The sequence below is a fragment of the Condylura cristata genome, unplaced genomic scaffold (genome assembly GCF_000260355.1).
Source record: "Condylura cristata isolate star-nosed mole 26May11 unplaced genomic scaffold, ConCri1.0 scaffold00013, whole genome shotgun sequence".
Lineage (NCBI taxonomy): Eukaryota > Metazoa > Chordata > Mammalia > Eulipotyphla > Talpidae > Condylura > Condylura cristata.
The window spans coordinates 50,667,098-50,691,390 of NW_004567114.1; the positions used below are offsets into that span (position 1 = coordinate 50,667,098).

The 24,293-nt window shown below is 35.0% G+C and overlaps 1 protein-coding gene across 2 annotated transcripts in view; it reads left to right on the plus strand.

The window, feature by feature from the left end:
• The window catches only part of HEATR5A (HEAT repeat containing 5A), an 80,532-nt gene that overhangs the window by 12,673 nt on the left and 43,566 nt on the right, over window positions 1-24,293 (plus strand). For both annotated transcript variants that reach the window (XM_012724646.1, XM_012724647.1), the window contains exons 3-13: window positions 273-458; window positions 1,960-2,171; window positions 2,660-2,768; window positions 9,051-9,200; window positions 10,181-10,355; window positions 13,433-13,593; window positions 14,805-15,060; window positions 15,634-15,789; window positions 17,059-17,309; window positions 19,378-19,489; window positions 23,229-23,381. In XM_012724646.1, the coding sequence (XP_012580100.1) occupies window positions 333-458; window positions 1,960-2,171; window positions 2,660-2,768; window positions 9,051-9,200; window positions 10,181-10,355; window positions 13,433-13,593; window positions 14,805-15,060; window positions 15,634-15,789; window positions 17,059-17,309; window positions 19,378-19,489; window positions 23,229-23,381 (1,861 nt within the window). In that variant the 5' untranslated portion in view covers window positions 273-332. The remainder of the gene's footprint in view (window positions 1-272; window positions 459-1,959; window positions 2,172-2,659; window positions 2,769-9,050; window positions 9,201-10,180; window positions 10,356-13,432; window positions 13,594-14,804; window positions 15,061-15,633; window positions 15,790-17,058; window positions 17,310-19,377; window positions 19,490-23,228; window positions 23,382-24,293) is intronic.

A 24,293-nucleotide genomic window follows, 5' to 3' on the forward strand; every position in this document is an offset into this window, starting at 1 on the left:
TCACCGCCCCTGAGCCTCTGGCCTGTACCCCAGTTCTGTATGTACAAATAAATAAATCTTTAAAAAAAAAAAAAGGGTATAGAATACAAAGGTAGATTTTATGTAAGTGTTAACTGGAATTTAGTATTAAAATTTTCCTAGTTTTATTTTAGAGCCATTATAAAAGTTTTGTACATCTAATTATGCTTTGTGTTATATAGAAGATTTTCCAGTATTATAACTGCGTACCTTTTTACTGTCCACTTGAAATATATTGTTTTCCTTTATTACAGATTTGTATTGACTGAACTTTAATGAGAAGAATTGTGAACATCTAGAATTTTCTTCAAGGAATGGAATTAGCTCATAGTTTATTGCTGAATGAAGAAGTATACAATCAACTGGGTGAAGTTCAGAAGGCAGAGTTTATTTTCGATTGGTTGAGATATTTGGAGAAGCTCTTGCTAGCAACCAGCAGGGTAGGTACAATTGCAAAACATGTTTTTTCTTAAAAGCCAGATAATGCCCAATTCCATTGATTTGCTTTTATAGTTCTGTCCAGAATACCCAAAAATGACTTTCAAATATTTTGCCTTGTTAAGACACTTTAATGCAATATTAAAACAAGGTTGTCATGTTCAGAAAAGCAGGAAGAAATTAGCAAATATTTTGGATATTACATTAAAATATATCAAACACTACTTAAAAACCATGTTGTATTAAATACATCACTTCTGTTATCTTCAATACCTTTTGTACCACCATGTGCATGAATCCTTAGTAAAGTGCTAAATAATGTTTGGGAGTTTCACCTTTAAAGGGGTATGAATTCTTCAAAGGAAATATGAACTGAAGACAAATATATTTCCCTCTTAAAAGTTTATTGAATGGGTTCAAAAACAACTACTCCATACCCTTTACTTCCATTCAGCAGTTAACATTCTGCCGTATTTGATTTACAGAGTACTTACTTAACCCTGTGAAATGTTACTTTACTTCTCAGTTTATGCATTTATATCTCCTAGTATTAAGGGTATCCTCCTGCACAGTATCTTTATCATATGTAATGCAAATTAGCATAAAACACTACTCATTGAAACATTCAGAATTTAACAGAAGACAGAAATCTGTATACTAAATTAGTAAGTACTTAGCTGTGGAAATTTAGGCCTTAATGAATACCTGACAGCATTACACTTGTACTGATATTCTGTCCTCCTTCTACACTGAACAACAGGCAGGTAAGTGTAGTAATAATATTGGCATTTACATGCAGAAACTTGCAAAAAGAAAGTTGAGTTACTCTTAGAAACTAAGATTTGAATAAAACAGGTAACCATTACATAGTTAGCTTTGCTTACAGGTTACATAGGCTTGCTGCTTGTTTGTGCAGATCTGTATGTGCAAAAGCTTACTATCTAAGAAACTCAAGGTAAAATATATATTTGCCCTACCTTTCAAATACAAGGAAGATTTACAATAGAACCCGATATATTGTGATCCACAATTTACTTTGAAATACTAATAACAGGACCTCCCTGATGACACAAGGTATTAAAGCGCAGCACTATGAAGCTATCCTCAGCTACTGCAGCACTTCCACCCCCAGCGAGGGAGATGACCCACATGGCATAGCAGACCTCTCCTGTTCTGCTTGCTGCTTCTCTCAGTGCATTTCACTACATCTGCCTGTTTTGCTCTGTCTCTGGTGAATCCTCTCACCACCCCCCAACCTCTGGCCTGTACCCCAGTTCTTATATGCAAAAATAAATTAAAATAAAATTTAAAAAATATATTAACAATAACAAACTACCTGTTAGTCGGCATGGCTACACCACCAACTAACTTGTTATTTTAGTCAAAATAATTTTATATCTTTCTAAAATACTGTAGTCTTCAAACATATGAAAGAAAAATCATACCTAGAGGAATACATGAAACTATTGACTTTCGCTTGTCCTTTTGTTACTTCCTTTCCAGAGCGATGTAAGGGAGAAGCAGAAGACTCTTGTTGAACAGCTCCTATCTTTGTTGAACAGCTCCCCAGGGCCTCCGACGCGCAAACTCCTTGCAAAGAATCTGGGCATCCTTTATAGTATTGGAGACACGTTCTCTGTTTATGAAACAATCGATAAATGTAATGAACTTATTCGTAGTAAAGATGATTCTCCAAGTTATCTCCCCACTAAACTGTAAGTTAAATACTAATACTGAACAGAAAACAAACATTGCTTCTTTGTGTCATTTAAAAAAAAAACCCAGACTGCTTACTAATAATTTTGAAACAATACAAATTCAGTTTTTGACAATTTATTTTCCATAGTTTTTAGATTTAGTGCAAGTTTTCTTTCTTGTTGTTCTTACATTTTATCTTTAAGTCTATTTTTGATTAATAAATGAAACTGCAATCTAGATATTTTGTAGAAATTTCTCTTAAAAAATTTAGGAGATGAGATCTTTGGACTAAGATTTAGATTAAATGAAGATTGATATATCTTCTTAAAATTCCTGTTATTGAAAGTGTAGTTATTTAGTACTGTGTCACGCCATAGGATTTAATAATGAATAGATTCTGGGTAATTTTCTCCTTTATAAAATAGTCTGTTTTACATATCCTAAGATTTATTTTTTTATTTCTTTGTTTTTAGTCACAACTAACTTCTAATTTAACTTGTTTTAGTGCTGCTGTGGTATGTTTGGGCTCCCTGTACAAGAAGTTGGGTAGAATACTGGGTAACACCTTTACTGATACAGTGGGGAACATTCTTAAAGCTATGAAGAGTGCAGAGGTAAGTAGTTATAAATTTGACTAAATGATGAAAAGAGATTTTTTATAGGTTTTATAACTTCCTGAACCAGTAAGAGTATTTTATAACAGACATACCCATGTGTATAAATATACTCGTATGTGAAATGGGTATATATGTGTGTGTATAAATGTATACATGCAAAATATATAGTGTATGTATTCTATAAATATAACCATATGTGTGTGTGTGTAGGCCCATATACGAAATATTTCTGGGTAGATAGTACATATATTACTTTATATATTGAATCCTTTTATTTATTTGTTTTTTACTTTTATTTCCATATTTTGTGCTGAACTTATTCCCATGCCATAAGTTTTTATTTCTTTAGTTTCTTCTGGGGTATCTTTTTTTCTGTGCATTCTCTTCTCCTTTAGGAACAATTTGCTCTTTTTCAGTAAGGATCATTTCAGTTGGCAGAGAGTGCTCATGTATGAGTTACTCTAACTGTGAGCTCTTTAAATGCTGCAACACATCTTTGGAACTTTGTTCACCTATATGTGTTCAGTAACCAGAAAATCTGTATCTAACCCCTTACGTTTGGCATTACTATGCATTTTTTAAGTATATGTAGTAAAAATCCAGCACTTGGCCTTCCTTGGTGGTGCAGCGGGTTAGAGCACAGCACTAAGAAGCTAAAGCCACTTCCTCATAAGTTCAATTCCCACCTGCCCTGGAGGTGACCACATGGCGTGGCAGACCTCTCCTGACCCGCCCGCTGCTCCCCTCAGCAGTGTACTTCGTCGATCTGCCTGTTCTGCTCCCCACTCTGTCTCTGGTGAAGCCTCTCGCCGCCCCTGAGCCTCCGGCCTGTACCCCAGTTCTGTATGCACAAATAAATCTTTAAAAAAAAAAAATCCAGCACTCATTTTTGGCCACCAGTCCTGCCAGCAGCTCCACTGTTAGGCCTGGGCACACCTACTGAATTCATCTTTTTAAGAATGAAATAGTGAGTACTGTTTCTGTAGAATGATCACCTGCCTTCCGATATCTGCTGGCTTTTGAATATACATATCTTTGATGGCTTTGACAGTTTCAAAAACCTAGTGTTCTTAAGATGAATTCAAATGTTGGAACCTCTTGATTTGTGTGACTTTGTAGGGTTTTTCTCAAGTCAAGTGAACTCACTTGAGTTTCAGAGTTCACCTAAGGCTTCTTACAGGAAGATTTGATTCCTTTTTAGAAAAGCAATAATGCAGTAGAATTTAAGAAAATTAAGGTATTTCTCTGACAAATCCATCCCTGCTCTCCTTTTGCTTCACCTTTATCACTTGTTGCTTTTTACTAACATAGGAGCAAGTGCTTATCACTGAGGACTCAGATACATAGTTGTTAACCACTTGTACTTTATGGAATGAATGATTAATATTGTATCAGCATGATAAGGGAGTAACATAATCAGAGGGGGAAGAGTGTAAAAAGTGTGAAGGACATGGTCTGGCCAGAATCTGGATGATTTTTTAATTGCCAGGAAAGTATAGTCTTAGCCTTACTCTCATTGAATTGTGGTATCACTTATCACTGTGGAATACCCTTTGTTTTTATAGCTGTCTCTTCATTTGACTACAAAGATATATGATCTTTTGCCAACTGTAGTTTTACCAATCAGTTTGAAAATAAACTAAAGTATTTGTATGTTTGTACATCAAAAATTAAGGTCCTTAATAGTTAGGATAATTCAGCACCTTTAAAGTATTAAAATATCACAAAAATGGCCCTCTCTGGTGGCACAGCGGGTTAAAGTGCAGCACTGCGAAGCTGGCTGTGGCCGCTTCTGTGCAAATTCAATCTCTGCCCCAGAGGTGATCCACATGGCGCAGCAGACCTCTCCTGTCTGTCCCACTGCTCTCCTCAGCTGTGTACTTTGTCAGTCTGCCTGTTCTGTTCCACACTCTGTCTCTGGTGAATCCTCTTACTGCCCCTGCTCCTCTGACTTGTACCCCAGTACTGTAAGCATAAATAAACCTTTAAAAAATAAATAAATAAAAATAAAACATCACAAAAATGAAGACAGAAGTTCTCAGACCTTGGAATGCAACAAAAGCAATACAAAGAGAGAAATTGTAATATAGGCTTACATTAAGAAACAAGAAAAATCTCAGTAAATAATTTAACCTTATTCTTAAAGCAGCTTGAAAAAGAAAAGCAATGCCAAAAGTGGTTTTTTTTTATAATAGTTTATTTTTACATATTTTTGTGCATTTTCCATCTCAATTACAACCCCCTCGGGTTTCCCATCACCAAGTCACCCATGTGCCATCACCATAGTCAAGTGCATTTCCCTCCCCCCCTGCTGTTTTTGATACCATTCCCCACTCCATCCCCACAAAATGTCTCTTGTATATAGCTGCTCATCATTATCATTATTTTCTCTCCTGTTCCATTATATTCCAGCTATGAGAGAAACCATCCGATATTTTTCTTTTCTTTCTGGCTTATTTCACTAAGCATGATCTTTTCCAGCTCCATTCATGTTGCTACAAAAGACATGTATTTCTTTTTTTTAGTTGCTGAGTAATATTCCATTGTGTATGTGTACCACATCTTTTTAATCCGTTCATCCATTTGTGGGCATTTGGGGTGTTTCTATTTCTTTCCAATTGTGAATAAAGCAGCGATAAACATGAGGGGGCAGGTATCTTTTTGAATCAGTGTTTTTGTGTCTTTTGGGTAGATACCGAGGAGTGGGATTGCTGGGTCGTAGGGAAGCTCCATGTTTAGCAGTTTGAGGAACCTCCAAACAGTTTTCCATAGTGGTTGTACTAGTTTGCATTCCCACCAGCACTGCAGGAGAGCTCCTTTTTCTCCACATCCTCGCCAACATTTGCTGTGGCTAGTTGTTTGAAGATGTGCCATTCTCATTGGAGTGAGGTGGTATCTCATTGTGGTTTTAATTTGCCTCTCCCTTATTACAATGATGTTGAACATTTTTTCATATGCTTGTTAGCCATCAGCATTTCCTCTTTGGAGATGTATCTTTTTAGCTCTTCTGTCCATTTTTTGATGGGGTTGTTTATTTTTGTTGAGTTTCATCAGTTCTCTGTATATTTTTGTGATCAATCCTTTGTCACTAGTTTTATGTGAGAAAATTTTTTCCCAATCAGTGGATGTCTGTTTTTTGTAATGTCTCTTTTGCTGTACAGAAGCTCTTTAACTTGATGTAGTCCCATCTATTTATCCTTGCCCTCACTATCATTGCATTGGGTACTGTATCTTTAAAGATGTCACTGAAATGTGTGTCATGAAGTATTTGGCCCATCTTTGCTACCAGGTATTTTATGGTTTGCGTTGTTATGTCTAGGGCTTTAACCCACTTCGAGTTGATTTTTGTATATGGTGAGAGGTAGTAATCTAGTTTCATTTTTTTGCATGTAGCTTCCCAGTTTCCCCAGGACCATTTGCTGAACAAACTTTGTTCCATTGTATCTTCTTTGCTCTTTTGTCAAAGATTAGCTGTCCATAAACCTGTGGGTTTATATCTGGGTTTTCTACCCAAATCTACTGGTCTGTATGTATGTTCTTGTTCCAGTACCATGCAGTTTTGATTGCTATAACTTTTGTAGTATAGCTTGAAATTTGGGATTGTAATGCCTCCATTCTCTTTCTTCCTAGTCATGAGAGTTTTGCAAAGTCAAAAGTTTTAAAAAGAAGCAAATAATAAAAGTTAGAGCAGAAATAAATGAAATGGAAATTGGAAATAAAAAGACCATATAACAGATGAGTTAGTCAAGAGTTGGTTCTCTGAGATCATATAAAACTAATGAGACTTTTGTTAAACTCATAAATAAAAGAGAAAACTTTAATAAATAGAAAGAGAAGTGAGAGTAGAAATTACCAGATACCATAGAAATTCAGAATCTCATGAGAGACTACTACAAACAACTATATGGAAATAATTGGATAAATCTTTGTAATAGTACAGCTTACCAGGCTGAATCAGTGAACTGCAAAAGTTTGAATAGATAGTCACAATTACAGAAATTGAAACAGAAAATCAAAAGTCCCTCAAAAACATAAGCCCAGAACAAGATGGCTGTATAAATTAATTCTGTCAAACCCTCCAAGAAGTGGTGCCTCTTCTACTCAGAACTCTTCTAAAAAAAGTCTGAGAGAATACTTCAGACATATTCTTTGAAGCCAACATTGCCTAAACCTGACAGCAAATTAAAAAAAAAAAAAAGAAAATTATAGACTAGTATCCTTGATGAATCAAGATGTGAAAAGTTCTCAAAAGATACTAGTAAATATCAAAAACATCAAAAGGGCCATATACCATCATGTGGTAATTATCCCAGTGATGCAAGGATGGTTTACCATGGATAAATTAATATAACACAGTAATTTAAAAGAGGATTAAAGTCATGCTATATTAGCAGGTGCAGAGAAAGCTTTTGATAATCTCTTAACAAAATGGATATAGAAGGAATATATCTAAATACAGTAAAAGTCATATACTACAAACCTACTGTCAGTATAGTCCTTAATAGTAAATATAAAAATATCACACTAGTTCTTATTTTTACCTTAGAATACTATCTAGAAAATGGGTCTAAATTCTGACTGTTGCAAACATTTTTTTTTAATACCAAGATAAAACATGGGAAATTTTGAAAAGAATGTAACTGATTCAGGAACTTTTAGAAATTAAGTCCATAATATAAAACTGGTCAGAATCAGCAAAGCAGCTCACCTTTCTACAGTAGTACCTGAAAGATTGTGATTCAGAAGAAACTGTTAGCATCAGTAAATCTAGTTTTATGTAAAAGCCAACAGTTTTACGAACTTGTATTTACTGAAATACAACCACATTTTTCCTCTTCATTGCTTAATATTCTTTCAGGGATATAGTTAACAGGATTGCTCTGAAGTATCAGAAATTATAGTTATTGCTAAATAATTTTTTAAGCAATAAATGAAGTTTTTCTTCACCTTTATAATTTAGTTGATCAGGTACCACAACTTTTTGGTGATAGCAAGATGGATCTCCACCTTTGATACACAAACCTACTAGTAATAGAGACATTTGAAATTGGGATAAAAGAGAAGAGTTTAGAAATTTCTAATTAACACCCATTTTTTAATGTCAATTTAAATTACTATTGAGCTTCTTTTAACAAAGATATTTTTAACATTACCATGAAAATGATATTTGATGTCTTTTATTTCCTTCAACTTCGGTTACCTTCAGTGGCCTGGACTATAGAAATTATTTGTGGCATTTAGTAAAACAAGTAATCCAAGCAACTACAATTTCTTGAGTGTTCACTATGTGTCAGGCACTGTACTCAGTGTTTTACCACCCATCAGTATTTATTTACTTCTACTGCCTGCCTTATGAGGTTTGTCTAATTCTCATTTTAAATATGAAGAAATAAGTAAGAACATCTTAAAATTACACAGCTACTAAAGATCAGAATCAAGATTCAGACCCAGATCTAAAGTCTAAAGCATATAGTTTTAACCATTAAACTACTTGAACCAATCAGTGATAAAATATTAATAGCTTTAGGTCTATTAACCATTTACTGGTGTCAGGAATGGTTCTAAGTACTCTTTTGACCCTCATAGTCTATGAGGTAGCTACTATTATTTGCATTTAATAGAAAAATAAACAGATTTGCCTAACATTATATTGCTGTAGGAGGAGGTGAGGCAGGCAGACCCTGTGCTTTTACCATGGTACCTCATCTTATAGTCTACAGACATTTTTAAATGCCTGCTAACATGCGCACTTTCTCCATGTACTTTCTATACAGTTTTTTTTTAACTCTCCACATAACCTCTATATTGTATGTTCATATTGCATGAAAATATTTTCAAAATATTAAATACTTCATAAAATTGCAACCAATGATGTTAATGTCAGAATGGTTTGGCTTGTATGTGCAGAAATCTGAACATTTCTCTCAAATAAGCAAAATTTCAGTGCTTACTGCTGTTTTTTTTTTTTTTAAAGATTTATTTATTTGCACATACAGAACTAGGGTACAGGCCTGCGAAAGGCTTCACCAGAGACAGAGTGGGGAGCAGAACAGGCAGATCCATGAAGTGCACTGCTGAGGGGAGCAGCGGGCGGGTCAGGAGAGTTCTACCATACCATGTGGTCACCTCCAGGACAGGCGGGAATCAAACTCATGCGGAAGTGGCTTTAGCTTCTTAGTGCAGTGTTTTAAACCGCTGCGCCACCAGGGAGGGCCATTTTACTGCTGTTCTTTACAGTGAACTTTTCCTTACTTAAATTTTTTCTTTTCTCTTTGGTAGTCTCAAGGTCGTTATGAGATTATGCTGAGTCTGCAAAACATACTGAACGGGCTAGGAACTGCTGCGACACCTTGTCACAGAGATGTTTATAAAGCTGCTAGATCGTGCTTAACAGATAGGTCCATGGCTGTTCGTTGTGCTGCTGCAAAGGTAAAATAGTCTTAAGAAAGTAGACTTTTAAAAAATTGGTGTAAAGAAAGTGTAGACAGTTTATCCTTGTAAAAACACTAGGAATAGCTAGCTACATGATCTTAGAGCTGCTAATCTTGGTAGTCAACCAGGATTAACTATCTCATGTTAAAAGTTGAAACTGAGGCCCAGAAGTTTATATGAAGTCCCCTACTATGTTTCAAATAGTTGAAATATGTTATTGGAAGGTGACAGGTTCAGGTTTCCAGTATTCGTCCCACTCTGCTGTGCTTCCTCTCTGTAATGGTATAAACTAAAATTTATATGTTTTTTAAAATTTTACAACAGTTTATTTTTACATCATTTTGTACATTTTTTTTTCCACCTCAATTGTAATCCCCGTGGGTTTCCCATCACCAAGTCACCCGTGTGCTATCACCATAATCCCGTGCACTTCCCTCCCCACGCCCTCGTTTTTGATCCCATTCCCCACTCCATCCCCGCAAAATGTCTCTGGTATATGGTTGTTCATTGTTTTTGTTATTTTCTCGCCTGGTACATTATATTCCTGCTATGAGTGAAACCATCCGGTATTTTTCTTTCTCTTTCTGGCTTATCTCACTAAGCATGATCTTTTCCAGCTCCATCCAAGTTGCTGCAAAAGACATGTTGTCTTGTTTTTATGCTGCTCTTAAATATGTAGTTGATTAGACAGTGCAATAAATGTTGAAATTACTCTCATAATTGTTCATAACCAAAATAGTGATTTTGAAGGCATTTTTTATAACCTGCTGAGTTAGAAATGGGCCTTCCTAACCCTGTATGGACACAAAGCTGTATATAGTATAGCTTTTATTACTTAATAAGTATTAATTTGTTGTCTCTGAAATCATAATTTATATACTTTGTGTTTAATTTTTGTTATCTTGATAGTTTGTATAACTTACATGAGCTGAGCTAGCAATTTGCTATTCATTAATTTTTTTATTCCAATTGAATAGTGTCTCCTTGAACTTCAGAATGAGGCCATCTTTATGTGGAGTACAGATTTGGATAGTGTGGCCACATTATGTTTTAAATCCTTTGAAGGTTCCAGTTATGATGTGCGGATTTCAGTTTCAAAGCTACTAGGCACCATATTAGCTAAAGCTTTAATTTCTAAACATTCAGGAGCAGGTAAGTTTATATCATTATTTTCAGAATATCTTTGACTTTTTCCCCTAGTTTATTTAGCTAGTATACATTATCGCTTTTCACTGCTTTTGAAAGAGGCAGAATATAAATCAATTTTAGTTTAAAACATTGATGTAGATCCAAGATTTCATTTTCAAACAACTCAGTTAAAATTTGAGGAGGAAAGAAAACTTGTGGTGAATGTGCTTTGCTCAATCATTATCTTCTTTTATGTTATGGTCTTTTTTTGTTTTCCCTTATGGCCTTCTTTAAGAAAAAGTAAAATATGCAGTGTTGTTCAATAAAAGATGTGATCTAAAATCCTGAGAATGGTTTTTGAAGAGGTCTGTATCTGATTACATGCACTTGTCTTGCAGTTTTCTATTTATTACAATAGATGAATGGTGTAAAGAATTCCAAACATCAGAACTTGAAGTTTACTATGTTTGGACAAGTTGCTTTGTGTTGTTCTTCCTGTTTGTATATTCTAGTTAGTATTAAGGATGGGGTGGTTTTGAAAATGATAGCATGTGTATGCTTTTGTTCTATAATATACATAAAACCCAAACAATTCTCAGTTAACAACATCCTTCCCTGAGACTGGGAAGGCCCCTACCCCTGTCCTCTCTATCACCTCCAGGACCCCCGTGGCAGCTACAGACTGGACCCCAGGCACCACCTTAGAAGCCGCCGCCCAGTCCGGGGCATGACGCCCACAGCAGGCAGGGCTGTAGACTTGGCATTTTTACTTCCTCGACTGTGTCCATCTCCCTTCAGGCCACTGTTCTCACTTCCTCTCTTTGGGGTACCCGTACCCCAAAGACACTGAGGGCTCCATCCCCGCAGCTGAGCAGCACAGACACCCCGGTTACAGGAGTGTGCCCAGCCAGGATCTATATCAGGCAGAAACAGATAGTTTTTGGGATACCATCACTTTAGAAATGGTAATTGTTAATAAAGGAGGATTCTGGCTTTTTCTACAGCTAGTGTTTTTCAGCCACAGATGACAGTACAGGGAGTATAACATCAGAACAATCTGGCAACAAACACTAGCAAGTTATATAATCCCCTCATTCTCTAATTAAGGTTCACAAATTTAAAATTTATAGTAAGAGTTTTAAATTTTTTGTGGTTCTTCTAATCTCATACTTCAAAAGACATTTAGGGGGTGGAGGTGAATTAGAAGAGGAAAATGCCATCAAAAAAAAAAAGAATCCCAAGCTAGGAGAAAAAAAATTACGACATTTAAGAATTAAATCTTAGGCTTTGTAAGAAGTTGAAATTAAAAGACTTATTTAAATCCTCTTGGAAATGTAAATTGCTTAATTGTCAATATATCATTTATCTCTGACACTAACAGTTAAAGAAAAATTAAAATGTATACTTGCCTAACAATGTGAGTAACATTTAAATGTATACTTCCCTGTAAAAGCACATTTTTATTACCACCATTTTCTAATCAGAACAGTTTCACCCACACTAAAAAAAAATGCTAACTGAGAGCTTTCTGGTGGCCTAGGGGTAAAGTCTCATTACTATCACCACAAGAGCCAGAGTGCTATCCCTGGCCAGAACTAACCCACATATGGTGCAGCAGACCGTTCCTGTCTTAGCCACTGCTCCTCTTGGCAGTGTATTTTAGTAAATCCACCTGTTCTGCTTCTTACTCTTTTCTCTGGTGAATCTGCTCACCCCTCATACTTTGGCCTACACCCTAGTTCTTCTATTCCCCCCCCAAAAAAAACCTTTTAAAAGAAAAAATGTTTCCTGCTCTATTGTTGGAAATTATATCATCTTGCCATCTGTAAGTTCTAGTTTGCAGTGTAACTGAGTTATTTTTGTATAACTGAAATGACCTCAATGATATTTTTTTTTTTTTTAAGACTAATAGTTAGCAACATACTGCGTAATCAGTTTGGAAAGCTAACACAGTGGGACTTTGTGCACTCAACAATATGTAAAGGTTATGAAGTAAAAATTAAAATGATAGGCCCTCACTGGTGGCGCAGCATGTTAAAGCACAGCACTAAGAAGCTAAAGCCACTTCAGCATGAGTTCGATCCCCACCCCGGAGGTGATCCACATGGCACAGCAGACCTCTCCTGACCTGCCCATTGCTCTCAGTGTACCTCATCGATTTCTGCACCCCTCTCTGTCTTTGGTCAATCCACTAACAGCCCTTGCACCTCTGGCCTGTACCCCAGTTCTATATGCATAAATAAATAAATCTCTAAAAAAAAAAAAAGGAGCTCCACTAGCCAACTTTTCAAGGAAACTACCACTTGTCCAATCCAAGACAGAATCAAAATTAATAACGACAGAAATGGATTATGACCTATGAAACAAAAAAAAGAAGTGAACATACTGAAGATAACTAAATAAAGAAAGGAAAGCTCATGTTTATGGTGTAATGTCAACAAATATAGAAGGAAGACCCTTTAGACAGTGACCGTTTTTTGTAATCAATATAGTACTACTTTTTAGAGGCAGGAATCCTCGGTGCATTCTTGTATGAAAGTTTGATGAGGGGAGCAACAGGTGGGTCAGGAGAGGTCTGCCACACCACGTGGTCACCTCCGGGGCAGGTGGGAATCAAACTCATGCGGAAGTGGCTTTAGCTTCTCAGTGCTGTGCTTTAACCCTCTGCGCCACCAGGGAGGTCCTAAAAAGATTTATTTTTATTCATGCATACAAGAACTGGGGTATAGGCCAGAGGTACAGGGGATGAGAGGATTCACCAGGCACAGAGTGGGGTACAGAACAGGCAGATGTGTTGAAATACACTGCTGAGGGAAGTAGTGGACTAGCCAGAAGAGTCTGCTGCATCATGTGGGTCAGCTCCCTAGCTGGGGATCAAACTTGTGCTGCATTGGCTAGTGATAGCTTGATGGTGCTGAGGCTTAACCCCTTATGCCACCAGGGAGGCCTTACATTTTGTGTATTAATATTTGTAATGTCCTGTAAAATTTTCATTTTCTTTGGAATTGTAATTTGTTTCTACTAGTACACTGATCAGAATCATGCAAATCAAGATAAAAAATTTAGTCTAAAAATGCAAATCACATTTTTCTTTGTTATAGCAGCCTCACGTCAAAGTATTCGCAGAGTATCTTTGGAGGAAGTTCTTGAATTACTAGGAACAGGGTTTCTTCGTGGGAGCTCAGGATTCCTTCGAGCCAGTGGTGATATGCTAAAAGGAACCAGTTCAGTCAGTAGGGATGTTCGAGTTGGAGTTACTCAGGTTAGAATTATAACTCAACATCTAAATGTGATTCTTATTGGCATATAATGAATGTTTTAGTATCTGACTCCAGTCAGAAATGATTCTAGGTAAGGTGATCACTTATGCTCTTAAGTTTATAAATAGATATGGGAGGCCAAAACTAGATTACAAGTCAGAGTACTTTATGTACCTCAAACAAAATCAACTAGACTACTACTTACAATGTGTTTTTAATTCCTAATAATGGAAGATTTTTGTTTATTTACTTTGAAACTCAAACAGCAATTTTTGATTGTTTCTAGGGTTTCATGTGTCTTGTGTTTTGATGTTTTCCATTGTGTTATGTGCTTGTACTGTACAAATTTAAGCTTTTAGGTTCGTATTGTTCAGTATAGGCTATGTTGTATTTCCATTTTATATGGTTTTGACTCCTAATAAAGATTCTAGCATATAATCCACTTTAATATTTCGGCCCCAAACAAAATTTAAAAGCTAAATTCTGGGGAAACTATTTTAGAACCTACAATATAGAGGTCTCTGTGTTTTTTCTTGAATGACATTACAGGTTAAAGCAAATATGTATTTTTCTAAATTTGCATGTGTTCTCATTGTTTTATACTGCTTATTAGACTTCATGAAAATATAAGATATCCCTGTTAATTGTAAAATATGTGTTTCTGAAAAACATATTACATAGAAAACAATTATTTGTGTCTCTCTGCGGTAAGACATACCATTAACATTCATGAAAATAAAGAACAGTGAGTCATCACTATAAACCTTCCATTCAGGTTTCTAGAACTAAAATTCTCTTAAGAGTTAAGCCACTAGAACATAGTTAATAGTTACAATGTATTCAGATGTTTGAATTTAGTTTTCTTGTTCAGACTGTTAAAGAACCTGATTTCTTTGTTTAAAAAAAAAAAAAGACATACATTTTAAATATTAATTAATTTGACTATCCTGAAACTTTAAACAGTAGGACAAAAATAAAATGGACAGCATAAATGAAGTCTCAGTTAAAGTCTGCCAACTTCCATTTTGGTTTAATAAACAAATGAAACAGTACTATATTTATATAGTATTTATGTATGTTTATATAGCTAAAGTGACTATAAATTAAGTAAGCTTAGAAAAAAATGAATCTTTTTTTCACTATATAAAGAGAAAATATTAATATGGACTTGAAATAATTTCACTTTGAAAATAAAACTCCTTTTCCTTTTCAGGCATATGTGGTATTTATTTCAACACTAGGTGGAACATGGTTAGAGAAAAATTTTGCTGTATTTCTTTCTCATATCCTAAGCCTTGTGTCACAGTCACACCCTAAAGCCACTCAAATTCAGACTGATGCTGTCTGTGGTCGCCGATGTGTTTCATTTATCCTTCGAACTACTATCGGAGGCCTTCTTGGAGAAAAGGCTCAGATTGCTGCTGCCAAGGATATTTGCCAGGCTATCTGGAAGTTAAAGAAAGTCGTGGGTATGGATCTTCTAAGACAATTGTTTTAGCAATGCCTCAAGTAATTATACCTTTAGAAGAGCTAGACTGGTATATTATTATCTTAATACAAAACTTGTTTAATAGACATCACTTTTTTCAGGGTAAAGTAATTAGTATATAGATGAGACAAACCGGTAATAACTACCAAGTGAAACTACTTCAAATCTCAAAGACTGGTGATAGTAGTTCCTTAAAATCCATTATCTTCTCTATAAAAGTTGACACATTGTCAACTTTTGTAATAGTTCATCCTAGTACTACTAAGTCCTTTATGCTTTTCTAGAAAATGTTCTTTAGTATTCCATGAGTTCTCTTTCTCAGTGCCATTGCTAAAGGAGAATAAAGGATCTATGATTAGGTTGCTTGAACTTAGTAAGTTACGTTAGTTCAGTTCTTTATTGATGTAAGTCCCTATTAATATTTCAGTTACTGCCTGAAGAGTTTTATATAGATCAAGTGTCAGTGTTAATCTTTGTCTTTATACTTTTCTGCTTCTAACGAATGCAATTTAATAAAATAGTGATGCATGGCTAATTCTTATATTTTTATCAGATGCTGCAATGGGTGATGGTAATTTGGAAACCCGACTTGGTTCCACAGATGTCACAGCCAGCCAGCATATGTTGGTGTGTGCTTTACAAGAACTTGGAAACCTCATACACAATCTTGGTACCACAGCTGCACCTTTACTACAGGATTCAAGTGCAGGTATCTGTTTTTATGACTTGTCCGAATACCTTTTTTTGCCTTTTTTTTTTTTTTTGCTTTTTTAATTAGAGGTTTTTCCTACCTCCAACTCCCCTTCCTGGAGTTACTTAACATAGCCTGGAAAAGCAGACATTAACCCTAACTCTTACCTCTCATCTGCAGTGAAAACAGTTTCTGTATCTGTACAAACAGTTCACTTCCTCAGTTTCCAGATGTCTCTCTTTTCTTCCTCTTTCTGAAATTTATTTAACTGCTTTGAGAAATAATTTACATATCCTGAAGTTCATACTTTCAGAAATGCAATTTAGAAGTTTTAGTATATTGCATGCAGACTTGTACAGTCACCAGAAATGTCGAGTTCCACAATGTTTTCATTACCCCTAGAAATCCTGTACCAATTAACAGTCACTCCCCATTTTGCCTTTGGTTAGCCCACGATGCCACTGATTTACTTTCTGTCTCTATGGTTTTGCTTATTGTGGACATTTCGTATAAGTAGCATCATACAGTATTGTGGTCATTTGTGGTGGGTTTTCTTTATTTGATTTTTAAAATCATTTTTAATAGCTTTGTCCTTTAACTGTCATATATGTATTACTGACTGCAACTTTACATTGTTAATTTGCAAGGTATTTGTCTTAGTACACATAACATTTAAGTAGCATTTGACTAAATTGTTACCTATTTTGATGAATTTGTATGTTGAATTAGAGCAAGTGTAAACATTCCTCTTAAGGTAGTGGTACTCCAGTGTCTTCATAGTTGGTAACCCACTGAGGACCAGTGAAGCCTTGATATCATTTAATACTTTCAGATAGGAACAATATAGTAGATATGAAGTATACTAATTATGTCGATAAAAGTTCTACAGAGATTTTTTAAAAAATGAGGATTAAGCACATTAGAGCTCTTGTTAAAGAGCTGTTCTGTTGTTTGTTGATAATTTTTATTTTTCTGTTGTTTATTGATAATTTTTACTTTTTAGCCTAAATTAACAATGATCTCAAGATAAAAGGAAACAAAACAATGGTTTATTTAGGAAACTAAAAATTTTACTTTATATGCTGATTTCATTAAAGCCAGTTTTCATGAGCTGCATCAGTAGAAGTAATTCTTACACAAGATTATTAATAATTATGTATCAATATTTTAAAGTCTGATTTCATTTTTAATACAGATAATATATTTTATATCTGTGTGAATACTTATCTATGTTATTACTAAGGTTCTTCTGTAGCTAAGTTATCATTTGCTTTTCTGTCCTTCTAGGCATTCTAGACAGTGTCATTTCCGTTACTCTTCATCCTAGCATTTCAGTCCGACTGGCAGCAGCTTGGTGTTTACACTGCATTGCTGTAGCATCACCGTCTTACCTAACACCCCTCTTAGACCGTTGCCTTGAGCGGTTGACTGTACTTAAGTCTTCACCAGAAGCAGTTACTGGCTTTAGTTTTGCTGTGGCAGCTTTGTTGGGAGCAGTAAAACATTGTCCTTTAGGAATTCCTCATGGAAAGGGCAAGGTAATTATTTCATTTTCCAAATCTAATAATTTCAAGTTTTCTCTAAAAGCATTATTTTGACTTATGTATCACTCAGGCAGAACCATGCAAGGATAAATTTCTAAGCAACCAGCTGTACTACTATTTAAATATTAAATAATATCAACAAAATGGCTATGAAAAAGAAAGGATGGTTTAAAATTTTCTTAAGCACACTTTTTGAATAGGAGTGCTTTCTGTACTTTTGCTTAGAAGTATCTGCATATAGTTATTATTTTTGAAGATTTTGTTTTGCTACCTATATAGCTCTACTATAAAATATATATATAAATTTGCACTGTGAAGGACAAACAGAGCTTCAAAAGAAATCTTAAATTTGATAATGTTAGTGATAGCATGGTGCTATTGTTTTGAAATTAGTTTACATTAATGTTTTTAGGAATCTGGATTTTACTTATTAAAAAAGCTACAGCTATAGAATCAAGAAAGTTAAATAAAAACCACATATGTTAAACTTGAATTTAAAATACTGAATGAATTTTAAAATATTGAATGAATTTATAATACCAATTTTTTCAAAAATGCTTACTTATGTCCTCATTCTGTCCAGAGGAAAAAACTAAAGGCAGTGACATCCCAATAGTAAGGAAACCTCTGGTTTCCTCATTATGACTCCAAATACCATTTCCAACCATAAAGCAATCAAGGTTCCTTGAAAAAATGGTGATTCTAAGCCTGGGACAGGAAATCAACAACATCAGCCTGGATTATTTGCCATACCAAAAAAAAAAAAACAAGGAAGTTGTCAAAAATTTTTTTCTTTCTTTTTTATATTATAATAGTATGTTTTTACATCATTTTGTGCCCTTTTCCATCTCAGTTGTAATCTCTGTGGGCTTCCCATCACCAATTTACCCATGTGCCATCATCATAGTCCCGTGCACTTCCCCCACCCCCATTTTTATTCCCTTTTACCCCTCCACCCCTGTAAAATGTGAAACCATCCGGAATTTTTCCTTTTCTTTCTGGCTTATTTCACTAAGTATGATCCCTTCCAGCTCCATCCATGTTGCTGCAAAAGGGATGAGTTTATCATTTTTTGATTGCTGAGTAATATTCCATTGTAGATATGTACATCTTTTTAATCCATTCATCTACTTTTGGGCATTTGGGTTGATTCCATGTTTTCCTATTGTAAACATGGGGGTGCAGGTATCTTTTTGAGTAATGGTTTTGTGTATTTTGGATAGATACCTAGGGGTGGGATTGCCGGGTCATATGGAAGCACCATTTTTAGCAGTTTGAGAAACCTAGTTTACATTCTCACCAGCAGTGCAGGAGAGTTCCTTTCTCTTCACATCCTTGCCAACACTGTTGCTGGTTGTTTTAAGATGTGTCATTCTCACTCGTGTGAGGTGGTATCTCATTGTGGTTTAAATTTGCATCTCCCTTATTACAAGTGATGTTGAACATTTTTTCATAAGCCTGTTGGCCATCAGCATTTCCTCTTCGCAGAAGTGTCTTTTTATTTCTTCTGCCCATTTTTTGATGGTATTGTTTACTTTTGTTGAGTTTCATCAGTTCTTTGTATAGCTTTGTGATCAACCCTTTATCATTAGTATTGTGTAAGAAATGTTTTTCCCAGTCAGTGGGTCATCTGTTTTTTGTAATGTCTCTTTTGCTGTACAGAAGCTCTTCAACTTGAGGAAGTTACCAATTTTAAAAAGGGAGAGTCCTTTAATGAAATTTTCTTCGATAACCATAGAGCTAAGATCTTAAAATTGAAAACAAATTCAAATTTTATACAACCAAACTTGAACAGTCATATTGTATTATCCTATGTATTTCTCAAAGAATTTTAGGGTTGCTGTGTACAGTCTAATATACCATTCTTAAAAAACTTAATTTTTGTATAGTTCTGCATGACATTGTCCTGTGGTAGCGCTATGTGAAAATCCTTTATCACTTACATTGTTATAAGAAAAAACAATGAGTTAATTTTTCAAGAGATTATTATTTTTGTCATTTTGTCCAGAAGCCTATAAAGAGATGGATTTTATTTTTAACCTGTTTTTCTATACATGAATAGATTATTATGACTTTAGCAGAGGACTTGCTATGTTCTGCTACACAAAATAGTCGTCTTTCAGCACAGCGCACACAAGCTGGATGGTTATTGATTACTGCTCTGATGACGTTAGGTAAGGTTTTTTTAAATATTTTTTTATATCATTCTTCATTTTTGTAGAGTGGGTGCTTTGTTGTCTCAGGTATAGTCCCTGTGTAATCTGGCCACCAGTTCATCACCATCGTCCTTTGTACTCTTTCCTCCCTGTTTTGATCCTACTCCACCTTCCTTCCTTGCAAAATGTCTTAGATTTATAGCTGCCTGTTGATTTTGATTTTCAATTTATTATAATTACTTTTTTTTCCTGATCCCTTTTTTGGCTCCTCTACATTCCTGTAACCAACAGATATATATATTTTTTCTTTTTCTTTTTCTTTCTGGCTTACTGCACTAAGCATGATCCCTTCCAGCTCCATCCACATTCCTGCAAACAGCATGAGTTCATCTTTTTTGATTGCTGAGCAATAATTCCATTGTGTATATACACCACTTCTTCTTTATCCAGTCATCTGTTTTTGGGCATTTGGATTATTTCCATAGGTTACCTATTGTAAACAGTGCTACAGTAAACAGAGGGGTGCAGGTGTCCTTTGAATTAATTTTTTTTTGTCCTTTGGGTAGATACCTAGGAGTGGAATTGTTGGATCATATGGAACCTCCATTTTTAGTAGTTTAAGGAACTTCCCCACAGCTTTCCATAGTGGCTAGACCAATTTTCATTGGTATTCCTTTTTCTCCACATCCTCACCAATATTTGTTATTGCTAGTTCTTTTAATATGAGTCATTCTCACTGGTGTAAGGTGATACTGCATTGTAATTTTGATTTGCCTTCCCCTGATTACAAATGATGTAGAAAATTTTTTATAACAGTTGGCCATTTGCGTTTCCTCTTTGAAGAAATGTCTTTTTAGACATTAGGTAAGACTTGTGGAAGATTTTATATATCCACATTGTGTGTCTTTTGTATGTAAGATAGCCTAATATATTACTTAATGAGACTTACTTTTAATGTGTTCCACAATTTAAATATCACACAAGTCTTTTTCTTTTGGTAGAGACCTTAGAAAGTCATATACTTACTCCATTGCTTAAAACATTTTTAGATATTCTGCTTGAAATTCTCTTTGACCAATGATCCTAAATAGGATAAGCTAATTTGGTCATCCTTCAGACTTAATTCTGAATGACTGTGATTTTTCAAAAATCATTCACATCCATTTTCAGATAAAAAGTTCTTTACAATGTAAGGATAAGCAAGAAAACATACCATGGTCTTTGACTCCAATTCTGTAATTGTCCTGTGAATTAGCAGGTCCAATAAGAAGATACATTGAAGGGTATAGGACTAATTGAAATCATATTTATTAAAAATCAGTAATTATTTTACTGCCATGACTATAATATTTAAATCCTGTCACTTTCAACTAATTTTATTATCTTATCATTAGGTCTGTCTTAATTACATTTCTTACACTCTTCTGATATATTGCTAGAATATAAAACTGGCTGAATTTGATCAGTAATTAATTTTGATGCCTAGGAAGTAAATTAATCTAGTAGAAATTAAAAATAAAATAAGCAGGGCCCTCCCTGGTGGCGCAGCGGGTTAAAGCACAGCACTGAGAATCTAAGGCCGCTTCCGCATGAGTTCGATTCCCGCCTGCCCCGGAGGAGACCACATGGCGTGGCAGACCTCTCCTGGCCCGCCCGCTGCTCCCCTCAGCAGTGTACTTCGTTGATCTGCCTGTTCTGTTCCCCACTCTGTCTCTGGTGGGGCCTCTCGCTGCCCCTGAGCCTCTGGCCTGTACCCCAGTTCTGTATGCACAAATAAATAAATCTTTAAAAAAATAAAATAAAATAAGCAATCATAAATAAATGAAAAACCACCTAAAGCAATATTCTTTAGATGATTAAAAAGATTTACTGGACTAGAACAAGGTTTAGCCTAGGGACCAAATCTGGCTGGCTGCCTGATTTAGACAGCCTGTATATTAAGGATGGTTGAGGGAAAAAAATATTTTGTCGCACTTGAGAATTACCTGAAAGTCAGTTTTTCATTGTTCACGTAGTTTTATTCAAGTACATCCACATGCATATGTTTACATGTTATCTATGGCTTTTAAGCATTACAGTGGTAGAGTTGAAAAATTCCGCCACAGATTCAATGACCTTCAATGCAAAAAATGGGTACTCTTTGGCCCCTTTAAAGGAAATACTTGTTGACACCACTTTACAGTGGGATGAAAATAATGTGGTCAACTTTATTTGCTTTTGATTGGGTGTTTCACATCTGCTATACTGTAGTAATAGTCTTGGCAAGTTAAAGGGGGAAATTACTTAATAAATGCAATATTTAAATGAACAGAAATTTTTAAGGAAGTTCATTCCCTTGAAAAAATACTACAAAAGTCTTTCTCAGCAAATAAAAAAAAAAGATGCAATATTTTATTGCATGTTCATAATAAACTTACTAAAAAAAAGTTTGACTTGTAATTGCCCTTTCATTTCGCCTATAGGCTCTTCTCTTCATATGCAAGTAAGAAAAATTTTGAATGATAATTGCATATCAAACATTACATAGATGTTTATCATGAGTCAAGCATTGTTCTTTATATAAAACTCAAACTGTCCAACAAGGTTTAATACTATTATTCCCTTTTATAGATGAGGAAACTGAGGCACAAAAAGGTTAAGTAATTTATTCAAGTTTATGTAGTAACTAAGTGGATGACACCAAAATAGTCTTCTTTCAGAACCCAGTGCCATGCTTCCATGCTACAGAAAGGAAAAAAATAAATGAAACAGCAGAAAATGTTTCTCCTAGAAATAAGGAGGACTTTTTTCTAGGAGAATGTTAAAGAGAATTACCTGGGTAGAAAATAGCTGTAAGTTTTTGGTTTTTAAACTTTTCTTTTTTCTTAATTTCTATTGTCATCAAGTAAAATAGTATTGTACACTGCCTTTCTTTACTGGCTTTATGAACCCCCAGTTCATAAATGTCATTGATCTGAATTTTTTTTTTAAAGAATTGCATTCAGCTGTATGAATCACATCTAATTGTTGACCTGGAACAAGTTGCCATCAAAAGTTATTCTCAAGGTGCAAAGTTATTTGTTACTAGAATAGTAGTATCTTACTTTTATGTGGTACATTGCAATTTTTCAGAGTACTTTAAAGTTCTTTCTGTCATTTAGATCTGACAAACCCTTTGAGAGAAGCAGTGCCAGGTGATAGAAGCCTCACTTTACAGATAAAGAAACTATGTCTTTGATCACAGCAGTAGTGAAAGAGCTAACACTTAAGATGCAGACCCTATTGGGCCCTCCCTGGTGGCGCAGAGGGTTAAAGCATAGCACTAAGAAGCTTAAAGCCACTTCAGCACGAGTTCGATCCCTGCCCCGGAGGTGACCCACATGGCGTGGCAGACCTCTCCTGACCCGCCTGCTGCTCCCCTCAGCAGTGTATTTCATCATTCAGCCTGTCTGCTCCCCACTCTGTCTCTGGTGAATCCTCTCACCACCCCTGTACCTCTGGCCTGTACTCCAGTTCTGTATACATAAGTAAATAAATCCTTTTTTAAAAAAAAAAAAAAATGCAGACCCTATTGTTAGTTCCTTGCTTTACTTCTGTGTACTCCAGCACCTTCACATAGTAATTCATTTAATGGTATATATTTTGACATCAGATGGTAAAAAAAGAAACAGAGAGTTGGAGTAGTTCGTGAAAATATTTAAAAAGAGGAAGTTCCTACTTAATAAGATTTTAAAGATTAGTTGGTTCTTTTACAAGTGACAAGTTGAATAAATTCCAGGTCCTGCAGTGGTGAGTCACCACCTCGCTCGAGTTCTGCTATTGTGGAAATGTGTCTTTCCAATATCTCCTAAAGATTTAGAAACAGAAAAGAGTCGAGGAGATTCATTTACATGGCAGGTAACCTTGGAAGGACGAGCGGGAGCACTCTGTGGTATGTTGAATTTAATCTTCTCTTTCTTTCCTCGGATGTACCTTACTCTTTATTTGTATCCATATTTGTATGTTCTATTTAATGTATGAGTGAAAAATATGTTGCCAATGACTTTTGCAATTGAACATAATTGATTAGTTGATGATAATAACTGAAGAATGATCTAATTCTTAGGATAATAACATGTTTTACTATTGATAGGTGCAATCTAGTTGAATTATATCAAAATAGCTTTGTCTTAATTAAGCATATATTCTTTATAGAAATTCTAGGGATGGATTTAATTAGCATTGAATAAGCATGGTTTCCATTTAGTTTTTTATATATGAAAGTTATATCCCTTTATAATCTGTTGACAATTAAGAATGGTACCCACCATAAAAATGTGAACTAAGAAAGGTCGAATTCCTGAAAGGACATGGAAGCATTGATTTTGTTTTGTTTGTTTATTCATGGCATTTTTACTCTTTATAAGGAAAGCCATTTTGGATATAATACTGAAATTCAGGTTACTTTAAAATATTTTATTCTACATAGAATAATTACTTATAAAAACTTCTGTACTCAGGTAATGTCTATAAAACTAACATGCAGATTGAAAAGTTAGTATGTTCTGCAGAACTAGTGTAGAACTAGTAAACTTGAGGGTTAAATTCTTGTACTTCTGAGCTGGAGGACTATATAAACTTTCAGAACATTGTATTAGCTTGATTGTTGGTCTCTTTTAGCCTAGGAAGTGTTTTTAATTATTTTTTTTATAGATGTATAAAACACTAGCTCTCTCGTTACAGTATCAAGAATTTCTCTATTTTAGTACATTTCTTTATTCCTCCAATAAAATATATTATGCAAATACTGTACCTTTATTGACCTTTTTCCTTGGTGCATTACACTCTACTTAGTAAAATCTGT